The sequence below is a fragment of the Sinocyclocheilus rhinocerous genome, unplaced genomic scaffold (genome assembly GCF_001515625.1).
Source record: "Sinocyclocheilus rhinocerous isolate Xijiao unplaced genomic scaffold, SAMN03320098_v1.1 scaffold958, whole genome shotgun sequence".
Lineage (NCBI taxonomy): Eukaryota > Metazoa > Chordata > Actinopteri > Cypriniformes > Cyprinidae > Sinocyclocheilus > Sinocyclocheilus rhinocerous.
Window position 1 is genome coordinate 257248 of NW_015650342.1, and position 17222 is coordinate 274469.

The window sequence follows — 17222 nt, forward strand, 5'->3', positions numbered from 1 at the left end:
ACCACAAAGGGGCGCAGGCGGCTCGCACAGGACACTGGAAGGGGCAGCATCCACTCGGAGTGACCGACTGAAAGGGAACGTCTCGGTTACATATATGTAACCCTCATTCCCTGAAGGAGGGAACAGAGACGTCACGTCAACGAGGGTTAACATACGTAACCGAGACGTTATGTATAAATATATTTAATATATAAACATAACATTTTTCTTAAATATATACATGCATGTATGTGTATTTATATAAACATAATAAATATACACAGTATACATGCATATGTTATGTAAACAAACACTTTTATTTTGGATGCGATTAATTGTTTGACAGCACTAAACATCAGTCGAGTGTTTGAAATAAATCCTTCTGTGAGATGTGAGATGATGTGCTTCTTACACCGAATAAGGCACGCTACAAATTTCATAGTATTCTAAGCAGGGATAAAGGCTATGTCGATTAGCATTGCATTATTATATACTTATATATATATATATATATGGCGTTCGGATGGAGATTTACTGCTGATCATAGAACCATGCTTCACTGACAAGATGCGCATGACTAGCGCATTCGATTAATCGTGCAGCCCTACATGACAAGTGTGCATTGCATGTATAAGCTGGTAACCTCGCTGTCTCGTCTCAGTTCTTCCCCAATGGAAACGCGTTCGCCACTGGCTCGGACGACGCCACCTGCAGGCTGTTTGACCTGCGTGCCGATCAGGAGCTGATGGTTTATTCTCACGACAACATCATCTGTGGGATCACCTCCGTGGCCTTTTCCAAAAGCGGACGCCTGCTGCTCGCCGGCTACGACGATTTCAACTGCAACGTGTGGGATGCTCTTAAAGCCGACCGTGCAGGTCAGTGTGAAAAGAGGAGGTCTCCTGCGGTCATAGTGATGCATGGGTATATTTCACAAAATATATATTTCACAAAATCTGAAACTTACTGACGAAGCCTGTGCTTTGGTGTGATCAAAGACCTGAACAAACAAATCTATGTCTACAGTCCTTTAACATAAGAGCGACGAGGCTCCTGGTGTCGTTCACTTCCAGTTATTTAAGCAGTACATTTTGTTATGCTGCTTGATATTGCAAACTGGTAATTAATGTCTTCTTATTTTAATGTATTGCATTATGGTTTTTAGCACAAATATTTTACTTAATCAGGATAATTTTCCGATTCTTTTTTCACTTTATTTTGATTTTCTCCACCTCAGCGGGTTACACCATACAATTACAGATATAGAGTGATTGATGACATGTATATGTACTTATTCTACACAAATAAACAGCAACTCTGAATAAAAAAAAACAACCACAAAAAAGGTTAGTGAATAATAATATACCAACATAATAATTTTAAAATAAAGAGTTAAATAAATAAATAATTAGAAGGCCATAAAAAGCTTGGTCATCCAAACAAATATGCACATTAACATCACAGGTGTGAGAAAATGATGCTCAAGATGAAGTAGACTAGTAATCTATATATTGGGGGAGGGGAAAGGGTTACTGCCGGAGGAGTAATATTCTCAGAGATTAAAGAACATTTCACTTTCCTAAACAATCTAGGAAAGGACCCCAAGTATTATAGAAATTACCAGAAGTTAATTTCATTGTGTGTCTGATTTTCTCTAGTTCATCCATAAAGAATGAGTGTTGTAGGCGATTTAGTAAAAATGTACCGATTTAGTAAAATGAAACGTCTCACCAGGAGTGTTACAAAAGCTTCAACACCAGTCTTATATTTGGATATGTCAGGCGATAGAGAAAGGGTCCCAAATAAAGCTGCAGCAGCCAAAGGTTTAATATGAATTTTGAGAACTTCAGATAATGTTTTAAAGATCTGGGATAACTTTCTGATTCTTGTAGTTGTTTACCTTTAGCGGCTAATGAAGGAAGTCTCCCACATTCACAGAAAATAGTCCATCACCACACACACACACACACACACACACATCCTTATTGTGTGTCTGCTGCATGTCCCGTTTGCTTTGTTTCTGAAAATTATATGTATGCATGATAGCGTTGAACATCCTTTTATTTCAAATGAATGAATGAAAGTTTATTTCAAACGGATGTCAACAGATGGGATAAAACATGAGATGCGTGTCACCGTAAGAGGTTCAGTATGAAGTGACGTGTGCGTGTTGTATGCTTGCAGGAGTTTTGGCGGGTCACGATAACCGCGTCAGCTGCTTGGGTGTAACTGATGACGGGATGGCTGTGGCTACAGGCTCCTGGGATAGTTTCCTTAAGATCTGGAATTAAAGCCGTAAGGTAAACTGCTCATTTTCAGCTACTCATTTAACAGGTGACAGCAGTGCATTGATTTGTCACACCATTCCTGGCATCAGCTGATATTCAGGGCTTAAGACTGTAGCTGCGTCCCAAATGATGCACTTCTACAATATGTACTTGTGCACTGTGTACTAGTGTATGAATTATAAAAGGCTATGTACTGCGACAGTTGAGTGCATGCAGTGTCTAACATTCCACACTTCATTTTTCTGATTATTTAAGTGCATCATCCGGGTATTTAAAGGGCTCTTTTTCTTTTTGGCATGTCAAGTGTGAACACACTATTACTCGCACCATTTATACTACAAAACATCATAGAAAAGTCCATAAGTGTGCGATTTGGGATGCACCTTGTGACTAAATAATAACAAATGCATCAGAAACATTGTCTGTTTGATCGTATCATCGTTTAAGGTGCATCCTCAGCAGCTTTCTGATGCCAAGCACCCAGCAGTGATGTCAGATTTGCCAAAAATAGTTGTAATGAGCTGCTGCTGCCTCAAACAGTGCATCTCTGCTGCCACCTGCTGTTAAAAACGCATGCCTTGGGTCACAGCTGATCATGGATAGGCTTTCTTGGGTCACTGAAACGTTTTCACGTTTTCTTTTTCCCCTTTCTTTCTTCCCAGATCGCATCCGGACTCTAAGGTTGACTGGAAGACCATTCCAAAATGAAAACGTTTTGATTTTATTCCCCTCTCTCCTTCTCAAACACAACAGAACTGACCCCAACATCTATAAACGACAAAAGATCAAAATTTCTTCTTTGGGGAAAAAAAAAAAAGAGCACAATTGTTACACTCGGCTAGACTGTAGTTGGTAAGTGGATAAAAGTTGATAATTGTGCATCCTTCTGGGACCATTTTCTGATACTGTATTGAGAGAACACGAGACACTCATTCCACTGCTATTGTCATCATGCTAACATCTATCTTTAACATGAAAACAGGCGTTTTTTCTAAAAGAAACTAGCTCGATAGCTTTATGGGCCTTTTTTGGACCTCTCCCCAGTCAGGATCGCAGGCGTGCTTTTGTCTCCTAGTTTTTAAATGTTTCGGGATCAAATTTATAGTTAAGAATTAAAACAAGCGTGACGTTCTCCAAGTCGTCATGTCACAGAGCTTCTTTACGTCAGTAAACGGTAAAGGATTTGATCAGGGGTCCACTAGCTGCTATCAAGCCTGTATATTTAGTCCCAGGAAATTTGATTATTAATGTTCTTTTTTTTTTTTTTGTCTAGTTGCGAATTTTTGTTTGCACAAGTACTACAGTTTTGCAGATACGCTAACTAACCAAGCACGTGCTATTCATGATGACGAATGCTTGATTTACGAAGACGAAACCATGTCAATTTTAACCATACGTCTCCTCATGCTTTTTTGGAAAATGTAGAGTAATTCAATGAAGATTAACCAATCATTTTAATAATTTTATTTTATATTTTTCTTATCTTTGATGTGGAGGATGTTGAAGGAGGGGTGGGCAGTTCTTCATTTTTTTGGTTTCAGCAGAGGTGCCCGTTTTGTGCTTGGAAAACAGTTACTACTCTGTGAATGACATGTTGTATAAATCAATGTTTGAAAATAATGATATTGAAAACTTTTTAAGTTAAAAAAATAAAAATAAATTTTTTTTTTTTAATAAACATATTTTGGTTGTCTGCCATGGGTGGGAAACTCGTAGAATCGCATGCTGTAGAATTGCTTAAAAGAGGTGCATATGGAACTAAATCCTTGATGTTTTTCTTTTTCTTTTTTTTTAATAACCTGTTAAATAGATCATCACAGTATTTATTTTCTTTTTTTTTCTTTTGCTACTCTGTGCATACACAATTAAGTTTAACTTTCAAAGCTATGCACTTAAGAGAAGCAAACATGTTGATCACAACAGCGAATGGTGAGTTGTTCTGTCCCTGGAGAGTTTGTGAATCCCACACACACACACACACACACACACACTGACCCTGTACAAACACACACACTCAAATAACTAGAACAAAGAAATCTCTCTCTGTAGCAAAAGACAAATTTCAGATACAAAGACAGTGCTAGAGACATTTTGTAACAAACAGGTTCTTTTTGTTCTTTAATAAAAAAAATTACGCAGCATTTGAATGGCAGAAATTTCTGTTATTCTCTCTTGACATGTATCAAGAAAAGCGCTCTTTCCTTAGCTGTAGTGGCATTTCTTCCATTCTGTTATTTCTCTGCAACATTCTGTACAAAAAAAACAAAACAAAGTGCTGTCGTTGTGCGTTAGGCCTGGAGTTGGCAAGAAAAACAAAACAAAAAATGAACTTAATTTGCTTTTCTTCCTCCCTCTCTTCCCTGTCCTCTCATTGCCTCTCTCCATACGAATAACTTACAGCTCTGCATTCCCACTGTACCCTTATCCATCTTTTGTATTTAATTTTAAAGTCAGTGTACAAGAGAAAGCTGGATGCAAGATAGAAACTATATTAAAATGTACTGTTATTTAAGATGTAATAAAAGCAGTTTGAGACGATTTTGTTGTTTCTCTCTTTTTTTATGATTTACTGGTATATTCAGCATGCCTGAAAAGAGATATTGTACTTTAAGCATGAAGGAAAGCTACATTTATTTTTATGCCAAAATTTTAAAAGATTATGCACAAAAAACTTTTGTCTATAGGTGGTGCTATAACCAAACTTTAATAGTAGGTTTCCTGCTCATTTACAATGTAACATACCACAGTATTTTTGGTACTCTATACTCTTAACACATTCAGCCACTGTCATTTTAGATTTCCCCCCCAAACTGAGAAGAAATACAGCTTGTAAATGTTTCTGTGACTGTACAAATACCAGCATTGGTCATTTCAGTAGTTTTTTTTTTTTTTTTTGCTGAACAACTGGACGTTATATTTTGACAGATGGATGATGAAACTGGTCAGGGGATGATTACAATAAAGGACTTTAGATATACAAAGGCAGTTCACACATATTACTTGAATGGGAGAAAGTACAACACGCAATATGGCGGAATAGTCCCGCCTTCTAAATAACACCCTTCCCTACCTTAGTCCACAAACAGTCCAATTGAAGCACTGAGTGAACGAATTCGGACACTCCGAATAAAGGCATACACTTTTGCATAGTTTGTGGTTACTGTTTAATAATAATTAGAATCTTAGCAAACTGCCAGGTCCAGTATTAATGAAAGGATTTGATGATTAGCATGGCCATTATTTTTGTAATCTTCTGCTCTCACCCGCCCAGTCAACTCTTCTTCATGAGAAATGGAAACAAACCAAATTTCGCTGAGCTTGGACTACATTTGGGGTGTGCTCAACAAAACTGAAATTCTGTCTTAATGACCATAACAGCACGCAATTAATAATTATACAAGGCCATTAGTAAACTGAATTAGGTTAAACGAGAACACAGAACGTTGTTGTCAGCAATCCCGAGTTCGAGTCCCAGCTCGCGGATCTTTCCTAATCCTGCCCTCCTATCTCTCCCACTTGGCTTTCTGTCCGCTTACTGTCCTATTGAAATAAAGGCATACAATTAAAAAAAAAAAAATCTTAAAAAAGGTTAAATTACAACGCTGCTAATGAGAACCGATCTTTGAAAGTTGCGATTTGATCTGGATCGTGATGACAGTCCGGCATGTCCTTCAGCCGCAAAGTTCTTGCAGATGTAGAACCAGGATGTTAAAAAGTGAAATTACTGTACTCGTGAAGAAAGTGAACTTGGAACAAAATTGAGATTTGATCTAGATATTTATGATGATCTGCTGCAGATTTTGGTGCTCTCAGACAATCTGCATAATGAACTGCGTTTTTTCTGTGAGAGGAGTCCATTGTACTCTTGATTAAGCGCAACACCTCTTTCTTGCATTTACATTGTTTTCCCAGGTACCAGGATCTTTTTTTTGGGGGGGGGGGTTATGCCTATTTTGTTTGGATAGGACAGTAGAGCGACGACAGAAAAGCATTGGGTGGAGAGAAGAGAGCAGGATCGGCAAAGGACCTTGAGACAGAAATTAACCGCGAGGCCATTGGCGCCGACACCAGGATCTTTATTTAGGAAGTCCAGGGGCCCGTTTCAGAAAGGAGGTTAAGTGAAAACTCTTGAGTATGTTAACCCTGAAATTAAGGAAACTGGGTTTTCTGTTTCAGAATGGGAGGTTTGTCAAATCAGAGACAGCAGGGTAAGTCAAGCCCATTTCTGAAAGAGAGGTAACTTAGAGTCACTTACCATGGTAACTAACTCTGTGAACCTAACCTGGTTGGGAGCAGGTTTTCTTCAGTAAACCCAGAGTTTTCACTCATTCACGCTGCAAAAATGCCTTTATTACAGAGTATTTTTGTCGTATTTCAAGTACAAATATCAAAAAATTCTTAAGTCAAGATGCATTTTCTATATGTGAAAAATTATATAAGATATTTAGTCTTGTTTCCTGGGGTGCATTTCAAGTGCATTTTACGTAAAATGTAAAAATTATCTGCCATATGGTAAGGAAAATAATCTATAAACTATTATTATATACCAACCCCAATTTTTTTTTATGTAGAAAATGTATTTTGATTTAAGAATCTTCAGATATTTTGACTGGAAACAAGAAAACTAATTCTAAGTAAGGAACAGTGGCGGCTCGTCGGGGGAGGCACAGCCTCCCCATAATTTTAAGGTGAAAATGGGAGGAGGACGATTTAATGTTAATAAAGTTAATAAAATATTTCAGTTCATGTCTCAGAGTGTGTATTTTTTGTTTGTAATTTCACAGCTGTAATACCATAACGTGAAAGCGCCGCTTTTCTATCGCGAATGTGCCGAATCTGCTGATGTAATTGCAACCGCTAGGTTATAGAGAAGGGGAGAGGGAGGCCGGGGGAGCGCGGAGCTCTCGTGCCTCCGTTGGTAACAAAAATTAACCAATCAGCATCGAGTGTTCACTTTCAGCGCTGAGGAGTGTTGAGAAAAGAACCCTTTCAAGGGAGGCTAGCTATGGCAAGCCGTTTTAACATTTAATCTATAAACCGTACTAGTATCTATTTTCATGGTACTAGTACCTCAGACGTTATGATTCATGAGTGACAAGTTATGTATCTGATTTTGAATGTAGTATGACTGTATGAAAGCATTTTTTTGCAGTGCAGGTATTCATTCATCGTGCATATTTTTATATGCTGCATTAATTACAGGGATTTTTTATTTTTTTTGCCATATTCACATGCATATTTATTGGCGCAGTACCATTTTTAAATGGTAGTTTTCTATAAAACATCGGAGATGCAGAGCACATTAGTTAGACCGCTGTAAGCAGAGTGGTAAGGAAAGTGTGCATCGCTCTCACACTTTTTCTTAGAATTGTTGTGTTGTTTCTTGAGCACAAATCCATCAAAGAGGAGTTTCACAGGACTGCAGGTCAATGTTTTCCAGTCTGGTTGGATGCATTGATGACACGCATATATCTATCATCACACCTTCTGAAAATGAAGCTGATTACTGCATGGAATGGAAGGATGCCAGATGGAAGGGTAGTATGAGATATATGTCATAACCACATCTGTTAAATAAACACAAATTATTCACAATTTATTTGGTCATCTTTATTTCCTACAAATACAAAAGCAACAGTTATTCTTTTTCCTTTTGGATTTTAAAATTCTTCTAATACTTGACCATCTCCTCTTCATCTGTCACTGGTGCAAGTGCCCCCCCCCCCGATTTTGCGAGTCTCTGCCTTCTTGCTGTTGACTAACTACATGGCAGATGTTTATTTCACTTCTCTAAATAAGAAATGTAACGAGTTGGATTAGAGAATTTTTAATTGTGAAAATAACGTTAGACTACGGAAAAAGCTGCTGCATATTGAAATAGACACGGCAGATGCTTTGCCGATGTGGCAGATGACATCTCGTTCTGCATCCCCATTTGAGGAGACGACACTGCCAAGATAAGTGAAGTTTGCAACTTTCTCAACTTTTTTCCGATCGATTGTAATTGGTACTCTCGAGTTTACATAACCAATGCAAACGACTTTAGTCTTCTGTCCATTAATTCGGAATCCAGCGCTGGCCGTCTGATTTTCTAGGGTCACAGTGAGGTCTAGTAGGGCAGTTTGAGTCGGGCCGAGAATGACAATATCATCGGCAAAGTCGAGATCGGCGAGGAAGAGATTACCAACTGTCCAGGGTATGCCGATGTGTAGGCGGTCGATGGAGTGGCGGGCGACAAAGTTGATGACAAGGAGGAATAACATCAGTGAAAGCACACACCCTTGTCAATACCCATGCCAGTTTCAATCGTGAAGAAATCAGTTATTCCTTCTTCCATCCGTACACAACATCGAGAGCCTTGGTAAAGGTTGAGAAAGATGTCTACAAATCGAGATGGAATTCCATAAGCCCAGGCTATCTTCCATAGCGTTTCTCGGTGCACCGAGTCAAAGGCCTTGACAAAGTCGATAAAGTTCAGTGAGATCTGTTTTTGGTATTCCAGTGATTGTTCTATCACTTGTCGCATAGCAAAAATCTGCTCAATGCAGGATCTGCCCCTTCGAAAGACCAGGACAATAGAGAATACCTTTCCAGGTACAGAGAGAAGGGTAATACCCCGCCAGTTATCGCACTTGGAGAGATGGCCTTTTTTTGGGAGCGTGAAGATCATACCTCGTTTCCATTCCTCAGGGACTGCTGAGGTTGCCCAGCAAGCATTGAGCAAATCCGTCAGGGCATCAACTAGGCAATGGTCACTAGATTTAAGTAGTTCAGGCGGGATCTTGTCCAAGCCTGCAGCCTTGCCGTTCTTGAATGCCCGGATCGCATTTTTTGTTTCCGCTGCTGTGATCATGTCAAGATTTACTGGCAGATCGGTTATAGGGTTTAGGAGGCTGGGATCGAATACTGTGGTTGGCGCTGGCTGGTTTAGGACTTCCTTGAAGTGCTCAACCCACCGATGCTCGCGTTCTTCTTGAGTAGGAAGGGCCCTGCCGTCCCGATCTTTGATCGGTGCCCCGCTTCCAGATGGTGAGCTGGTAAGCTCTCGAACGATCCGATATAGCATACATGTATTGTTTCGATTTGCAGCTTCTTGTGCCTCGCTCCCTTTCTGATCGACCCACTCACACTTGTCACGTCTGCAACGTTGCTTTACTTGTCGATCCAAGTCCATATACTTAATCATGCAGCTTTGTGTTCTGTATCTATGCATGCTTGATCCTGAACTTACTTCACATGCCACCATTCATCTATCAATGCCCATGATCGAGGTTGGATCCAGTGTTCTCTGAAGGTGCCCCGTCGGCAACCTATGGCCGCCTCTGCTGCGGTTACCAGGGTGTCTCGAAACTGCTCCCAACGAAAGTCCAGGTCATGTGGGGGGCCCAATAGTTTGAAGCGGTTCCGGACTCCAACATTATACTGCTGCAATACGACCAGGTCTCAAAGTCATGCGACATCAAAAGGCTTTGGTCGCTGGCCACGGGCTGGCAAACGTCGTAATCGAAGTTGGCAGGTTGCGACGAGCAGCAAGTGGTCAGTACCCACATTGGCGCCCCGATAACTTCGCACGTCGAGGATGGACGAGCGCCAACGCTTGGTGACGCAGACATATTCAATCTCGTTGTACACTCTCCGGGTGCCCGGGGCTTTCCAAATAACTTTGTGGATCCGCTTGTGTTGGAAGTATGTGTTCGCGACTACAAGTCCTTGTGCAGTACAAAAAGTCAGGAGTCGCATACCATTGTCATTGGTTTCGGTCGCTGAACCATAGGGGCCAATCACATGATCGAATGCTTGCCTTTCCTTGCTGATCTGGGCGTTGAGATCGCCTGCAACGATGACTAGGTCATGGCGCGGGATACGGTTGAGCTCAAGTAGCAAGTCATCATAGAAAGTGTCCTTTTCCACGTCGGAGGCATCTTCTGTAGGCACATAGACCTGAACGAAGGTTAGTTTCAAATGTATGCCTTGTAGCCGTACGGAAATGATTCTCTCCGAGACAGGTTGCCACCAGAGTGGGCACGATGCCGCTCGGCGGGAGAGGACAATCCCCACACCGCAGACATGGTCACGTCTGAAAATGAATATTAGTTAAATAATTTATAGTTCCCTTTCTGTCAGTCACATTCAACGTCACGTCGGAATGTACCGACGAATTGTGATCTTGTCTGAGAGTCCTATCATCTTCGAGTGTAAACTAAATGAGCCAATGCATATTGGCTTGTGTGATTTGCATCTCGCGCTCCGCCCCGCAGCGCGGGTATAAATGTGAAAGCGGGTGCAATGCACATTCAGCTTTTCGCTTCGGAGCCGAGCGGTTTTTGACTGTTCTGCTCTGCTGTCGTCCTCGTGAGACTGACAAGCTATGAGTGCACAGGGAGGAGCTTCAAACAGAGTGTTGGTGTGATGGCGCTGCAGCCATCCCCTGGTTCCCCTGTTCGCTCAGCTCAGCACTAAAAGAGCAAATTTCCCTAAAAGAGCAAACACGGGTGTGATGTTGAGTCTTTATGGCATGGCATTCCACCCGTGTGTTTCTGGATGCTGTAGTTACCTGGCGCCGGATGACAGTCACGATTGTTGCCTCATGTGTTTGGGCATTAAGCAAGCTGAGGCTGCTTTCGTGGATGAGTCATGCTGCCACTGTAGTAGGATGACTATCTCAGCGTTGCGGTCGAGACTCCAATACCTCAGGAGAGGTGGAGCCCCCTTACCGATGCCCCAATCTGTTCGGAAGAAGAGGGCTATTTCAGTGAATAGTCAGGGTGACCTGAGGGTACAGTAGGGGCAAACCCACCGAGTAAATCTCTGTGGGCCCCCCAGCTGGAGGGGGCTGGAGCTGATTGGAGGGTGAGCTGGAGTCTGAGAATAAGGACTCGGCGGCATTGCCCCCTTCGGGGAGAGTAGTGTTGCCCGAGCCTGACCCAGAATTCACAGCTATACTTTCCCGGGTTGCCAAGGTGGTCGGGCTTGAGTTGAGAGAGCCACTGTGTCCCGAGCCATCGAGGTTAGATGACTGGTATTTTGGAGCAACTTGGGCTGGTTCTCAGCCCCCCGCTCCAGTGTCATTCTTTCTGGAAGTGCATGAGGAGGTGACTAAGTCATGGAAGGCACCTTTTTCTGCCCGAAAAACCGGTTTGATCACGCCTCCTCCCTCACTACCAAAGGGACATGGTGCTCAGTCACCTCAGCCAGCTGGGACTTCGAGTTAACTGGGAAAAGAGCAAACTCTCTCCAGTGCAGAGAATCTCTTTTCTTGGTATGGAGTTGGACTCAGTCAACCTGACAGCATGCCTCACAGAGGAACGTGTTCGGTCAATGCTGAGCTGCTTGAATTCTTTTAAGGGCAGGACAGCGGCCCCACTGAAACAATTTCAGAGGCTACTGGGTCATATGGCAGCCACAGTAACGCTGCTCGGACTGCTTCATATTAGGCCGACTCAGCACTGGCTCAAGTCCCAATATGGGTGTGGCAATGCAGCTTGCACCGAGTACCGAGTGCCACGGATGCCTCTACCACAGGCTGGGGTGCCACTTACAACGGCATCATCAGCATTGGCATATCAGTTGCCTCGAGTTACTTACAGTCTTGCACTGGGCCGCTTAAAACGCTGCTACGAGGCAAGCACGTACTGGTCCGTACGGACAACACTGCGACTGTTACGTACATCAACAATCAGGGTGGTCTACACTCCCGTCATCTCCTCCTATGGAGTCAGAAGCATCTGAGGTCGCTTTATGCCATTTACATTTCGGGCCTGCTCAATCGTGCAGCCGACGAGCTTTCACGACAGCCTGCATTTCCAGGAGAATGGAGAATCCATCCTCAGGTGGTCCAGCTGATATGGAGACACTTCGGCGCCGCACAGGTAGAACTGTTTGCCTCTCCAGACATGTCCCATTGCCAGCTGTTCTATTCCTTGACCGGGGAAACCCTCTGCATGGATGCACTGGCACACAGCTGGCCCCGGGGCCTACGCAAATATGTGATTCCCCCAGTGAGCCTACTTGCACAGACACTGTGCAAAATCAGGGAGGACTAAGAGCAGGTCTTGCTAGTTGCGCCTTACTGGCCCAACCGGACCTGGTTCAAAGAAACTGATGCTCCTTGTGACAGCCCCTCCATGGCACATTCCTCTGAGGAAAGATCTACTTTCTCAGAGACGGGGCACCCACTGGTACCCGCGTTGATCTGTGGAACCTCCACGTGTGGTTCCTAGATGGGACGCGGAGGTCCTAGGTGGTCTACCCTAGGTGGTGGTAGACACCATCACTTCGGCAAGAGCACCCTCTACAAGGTGTGCCTATATCTTGAAGTGGAACCTGTTCATTGAATGGTGCTCTTCTCACCGGAAAGACCCCCGGACATGCCCGATCAGAGCTGTGCTTTCCTTCCTCCAGGAGGGGTTGGAGCGAAGGCTGTCTCCTTCCACACTAAAAGTGTATGTTGCCGCACATCACAATCTTGTAGATGGTGAGTCTTTGGGAAAGCACTTTGGGGGGTCGTGCGCTTGCGCGTGAATGAAGGCTTACAATGACTTACAAAGATACATAACAGCTACAAGTGTATGCACTACTTGCTTTATGCAAGCGCTATATAGGATAAATCACTATACAGGATTTACCCTATTATACTTTATCGACACGAATTGATAGGTGAAACAACAAACAGCCACCCACAAATAGTCTATAAACAAAGCATCAGGCTGTCTGAGTTCACATGAACAACGGTTAAAGTTACTCAACCGCAGAGTCCAGCGTTTATATTTTTTCTACGAATCTTTGAGTTAACGTACTAAACTGCACCGCAGCGCCCCCACACCTTGATGCTCATGACAAGAATAGCATGTATAGTTATCTTTATTGAAGTTAATTAGGTTTAAATCGCCGTCATGCATGAAATGATATTTTTGCAATTTAACACATAATAATCCACAATGATCGCATTACACAAAACTGAAATTGCACGTCAAAATAACACATTGTCTATTTTTTGAGACCCCCCAAAATTTCACAAATCACATTTTCAGGGGAGCCCATGTCTTATTAAGGAGAGCCGAGCTCCCCCTAGCTCCCCCGTAGTTCGCACCCTGTGTCCCGCCTCTTGTCCACTGATCGGACGGCTGGGTAAAAAGTGACAGTGACAAGCACTGCGTTTTACTCAAAGTTAAACAGTTTATCAACTCCCAGCTACAAAAAAACAAAAACGGAGCAAACGAACTTGTAAAATATTATGATGGCAGTGCATCAAAATTCAGTGTCATTAGTTTGCCAAAAAGAACACAGAATGTTTTACGCACCATTTACACATGGTAGGGAGCAGGTGTAAATTTATTTTGTACCAACTAACATTTTGAAAATACAAACACTTTCATGAATTTACGTCAGAACAGCTTTACGAACGATTTACACAAAAATTTGTTCTGCTCGTGTTTCATGAATGAGGCCCATTGAGTGTACTAGCTTCCCTAATATCTGATGGTAATGCATTCCATAATATTGGAACATAATTTACGAATGCTGCATCACCAGTTTTTTTCCTTCTAGAACTGGATACCTCCAATAAACCTGTATTAGATGATCTTAAAGTTCTTGATGGAGTATAATTAACAAGAGAACTGGTCATGCAATTAGGTCCTTGCCCATTACGGGCTTTATACGTAATAAGAAGGACTTTATAATCTATTCTAAATTGTATAGGAAGCCAGTGCAGTGTTGCTAAAACTGGTGTTATATGCTCTCTTTTTTAGTTCTAGTCAATAGCCGAGCTGCCGAATTTTGGATAAGCTGAAGTCTATTAATTTATTTTTGTAGAAGTAGAAAAAAGTGCATTGCAGTAGTCAAGTCTACTTGACTTTTGATTTTAAAATGGGTTTCAAAGGATGAATTTTGAGATTTAAAGTTTTCAAATGATATATAATTTCTGATGATTTCTAAAGTGTGATAGAGAAAAAGGCAACGAAGAATACTTTTTTGACAAAGGTCAGAACTCCTGTTATGATGTAGATTTTTGAGGTGCACTCTTGTCATAAATTAATCTATTACTTTTCCTACATAATTGTTTTACAAAACATTGGTAAAATATCTATTTAGGAGTCTTAGACCTTTCCAACGATATATAGTTTGTCATGATTAGATTAGGATTTAATTGTAATATAGTGAAGTAAACTTAGGCGTCCCACAGAGGGGACGGGTGACAGTTAAAGGGTTAATATGAGAATTAAAACTTAGATCTGAGTCTAGAATTACACCAAGACTTGTAACCTTTGAGCGAACCCAAGGACTCAATTTAACCAATTTCTTATACACCATTTCTCTTTTAGTCTTCGGGCCGACCAATAGAATATCAGTTTTATCCTCATTTAACTTAAAAAAAAAAATAATTGTTACTCATCCAATTATTCACTGCCATTAGGCAGGATGTGATGGAGTTAATAGCCACAGTGTCATTTGGCTCAGCAGAAATGTATAGCTGTGTATCATCAGCATAGCTGTGAAAACTTACATTGTTTTCTCTGATGATGTCAACAAGTGGCAAAATATATAATAAAAGTAATAAAGGGCCAAGACAGCTTCCTTGTGGGACTCCATAATGGGATGGACACTTAAGACACTTAATCTCCAAGTTGAACAGAGAAATTTCGCCCCTTAATATATGTTTTTTAATACATTATCAGAAAGATCTACCAATTATTCCAAACGATTTATTAAAATGTCATGGTCAATTGTGTCAAACGCTGCATTCAAATCTAAAAGAACAAGAATTGAAACGTTATTTTCACCAGAATTACCTCTAAGATCACTTATTATTTTTATAAGACCAGTTTCGGTACTGTGGTACTTTCTATAGCCGGACTGAAACTCTTCCATAATTTGATTTTCTTCAAGAAAAATTTTCATTTGTGTTGAAACCACCTTTTCAAGTATTGTACTAATAAATGGGAGATTTGATAACGGTCTATAATTAGCCAGGACATTACTGTCCAGATTGGGCTTCTTTAGTACAGGTTTTACCACAGCGGTTTTAAAAACATCAGGGAAATAGCCAGTCTGCAAGGATGTATTTATGATATATAAAACGTGACTTTCATACCTGTGTTGCGGGGCGGAGCGCGAGATGCTCATCTCGCACGGCAATATGCATTGCTTCGTTTAGTTTCCACTCGAAGATGATAGGGATCTCAGGCGAGATCCAAATTCGTCGGTACGTTCCGACGTGATGTCTCCGTTCCCTCCTTCAGAGAACGGGGGTTACATACGTAACCGTGACGCTTTCACCTCTGATATTATAACAGTGATTAAGAAATAAAGTTACGCATTGACTCGAGGTATGTGGACGTCTTTTAGTTGGGTGCTATTGCCATGGTGAATCAATATTTCGGAGATCCATTGATCATAACTTCTCATAGTCATGGTGCACGCGCTAAACTCAGAGTCAACCTACTCAGAGTGGATTGAACAAACTAAATTCAGCTGTTCTGAAAACTCAGGGTTTCCCATCTCAGGGTAAGTCAACTCCGAGTTCAAGTTTTAATTCAGAGTTGGTTAAACCTCCTTATTGAAACAGCCCCCTGATGGAGATCAAGAATAACAAAGAAGTTGCGAGTGCTCTGCCACTGTTGTGACATACTGTCAAGTGTGGTAACCCATACTCAGAATTTGTGCTCTGCATTTAACCCATCCAAGTGCACACACACAGCAGTGAGTAGTGAACACACACCTGAAACGGTGGGCATTTGCTTCAGCACCCAGGGAGCAACTGTGGGGTTGGTGCTTTGCTCAAGGGCACCTCGGTCATGGTTACTGAAGGTGGAAGAGGGCGCTGTACATTCACCTCACCTACAATATCTGCAGGTACTCAGACTCAAACCCACGACCTTCGAATTACTCTCTAACCATTAGGCCACAGCTGCCCCTACTTCTAGTGGAGAAACAAAGCAGCAGTTGTGGCCTAATGGTTAGAGATTTATCTGATATTAGAAACAGTCAAAAGTTCATCGGTGAACAAAACCTTCGCTATTATTACCAATCAGATCTTGAAGTACCTGTTGATAAAATGATACATTCTTTGAACATACCCTAAATCAGTGGTTCTCAAACTTTTTATACTAAGTACCACCTCAGAAAATATTTGGCTCTCCAAGTACCACCATAATGGTAGAGTAGTAGGTCTAGTTGTTCAGCTACAGCTCTGCACAATTAAAAAACGAGGCAGTTTTATTCCTAATTGTCACGGTGTGCCTACGGTCAGGAGCGGGGAACAAGGAACGAGGAGTGAGGGACGAGGAGAATGCAGGAGAATCATAATCAACAGTCAATGACATCTAGGGAAACACACGTAGGACACGGGATCGATGTTCAAGACATCACAGAGAACTCAAAACAGGAAAACACTTTAAATACACAGGGCTTAAATCATGGGACTAATCAAGGAAACTAATGAGGAAACACCTGGAATCAATAAACATAATTGAACATGAGGGAAAACTGGATCATGGAAAGCACGTAGGGGAAGAAAACACAAAACACGGAACACAGGACTGACATTACTCCCCCCTCCCGGAAGGCACGTCCACGTGCCCCACAATATCCAACAGGGAGGGAGGGGGGGGGGCACTCTGGAGGCCCCTCAGGACAGACACGGGACGACAGGCCTCCAGAGGGGTACCCGTTCAGGGACCCATGGCGGATCAGGCAGTTCGGGGCGCAATGGCGGAGCAGGCAGACTGGGAAGCCATGGCGGAGCAGACAGTTCAGGAGGCTATGGCGGAACAAGGAGCTCGGGGAGCCTGGCCTCGGCACTCAGCCCGGCCTCCACGGATGGACCCCTACTACCCCCCCAAAAAAAATCCTTGGGGATTAATGTTGGTTTCAGAGGCCCTCCGTAGGCTTAACTCGGACACTGTGGCCCTCCCTGGGCTTGACTTGAGGACTGGAGCCCTCCTTGGGCTGGAC

At 42.3% G+C, this 17222-nt stretch overlaps 1 protein-coding gene across 1 annotated transcript in view; it reads left to right on the top strand.

Moving 5' to 3' along the window:
- LOC107711790 (guanine nucleotide-binding protein G(I)/G(S)/G(T) subunit beta-1) overlaps positions 1–4530 on the top strand; it is a 32747-nt gene extending 28217 nt beyond the window's left edge. The window contains 3 exon segments of the mRNA XM_016516838.1: positions 641–857; positions 2164–2279; positions 2930–4530. Of these exon segments, the coding sequence (XP_016372324.1) occupies positions 641–857; positions 2164–2270 (324 nt within the window). The 3' untranslated portion in view covers positions 2271–2279; positions 2930–4530.
- The last annotated feature ends 12692 nt before the right edge of the window (positions 4531–17222 follow it).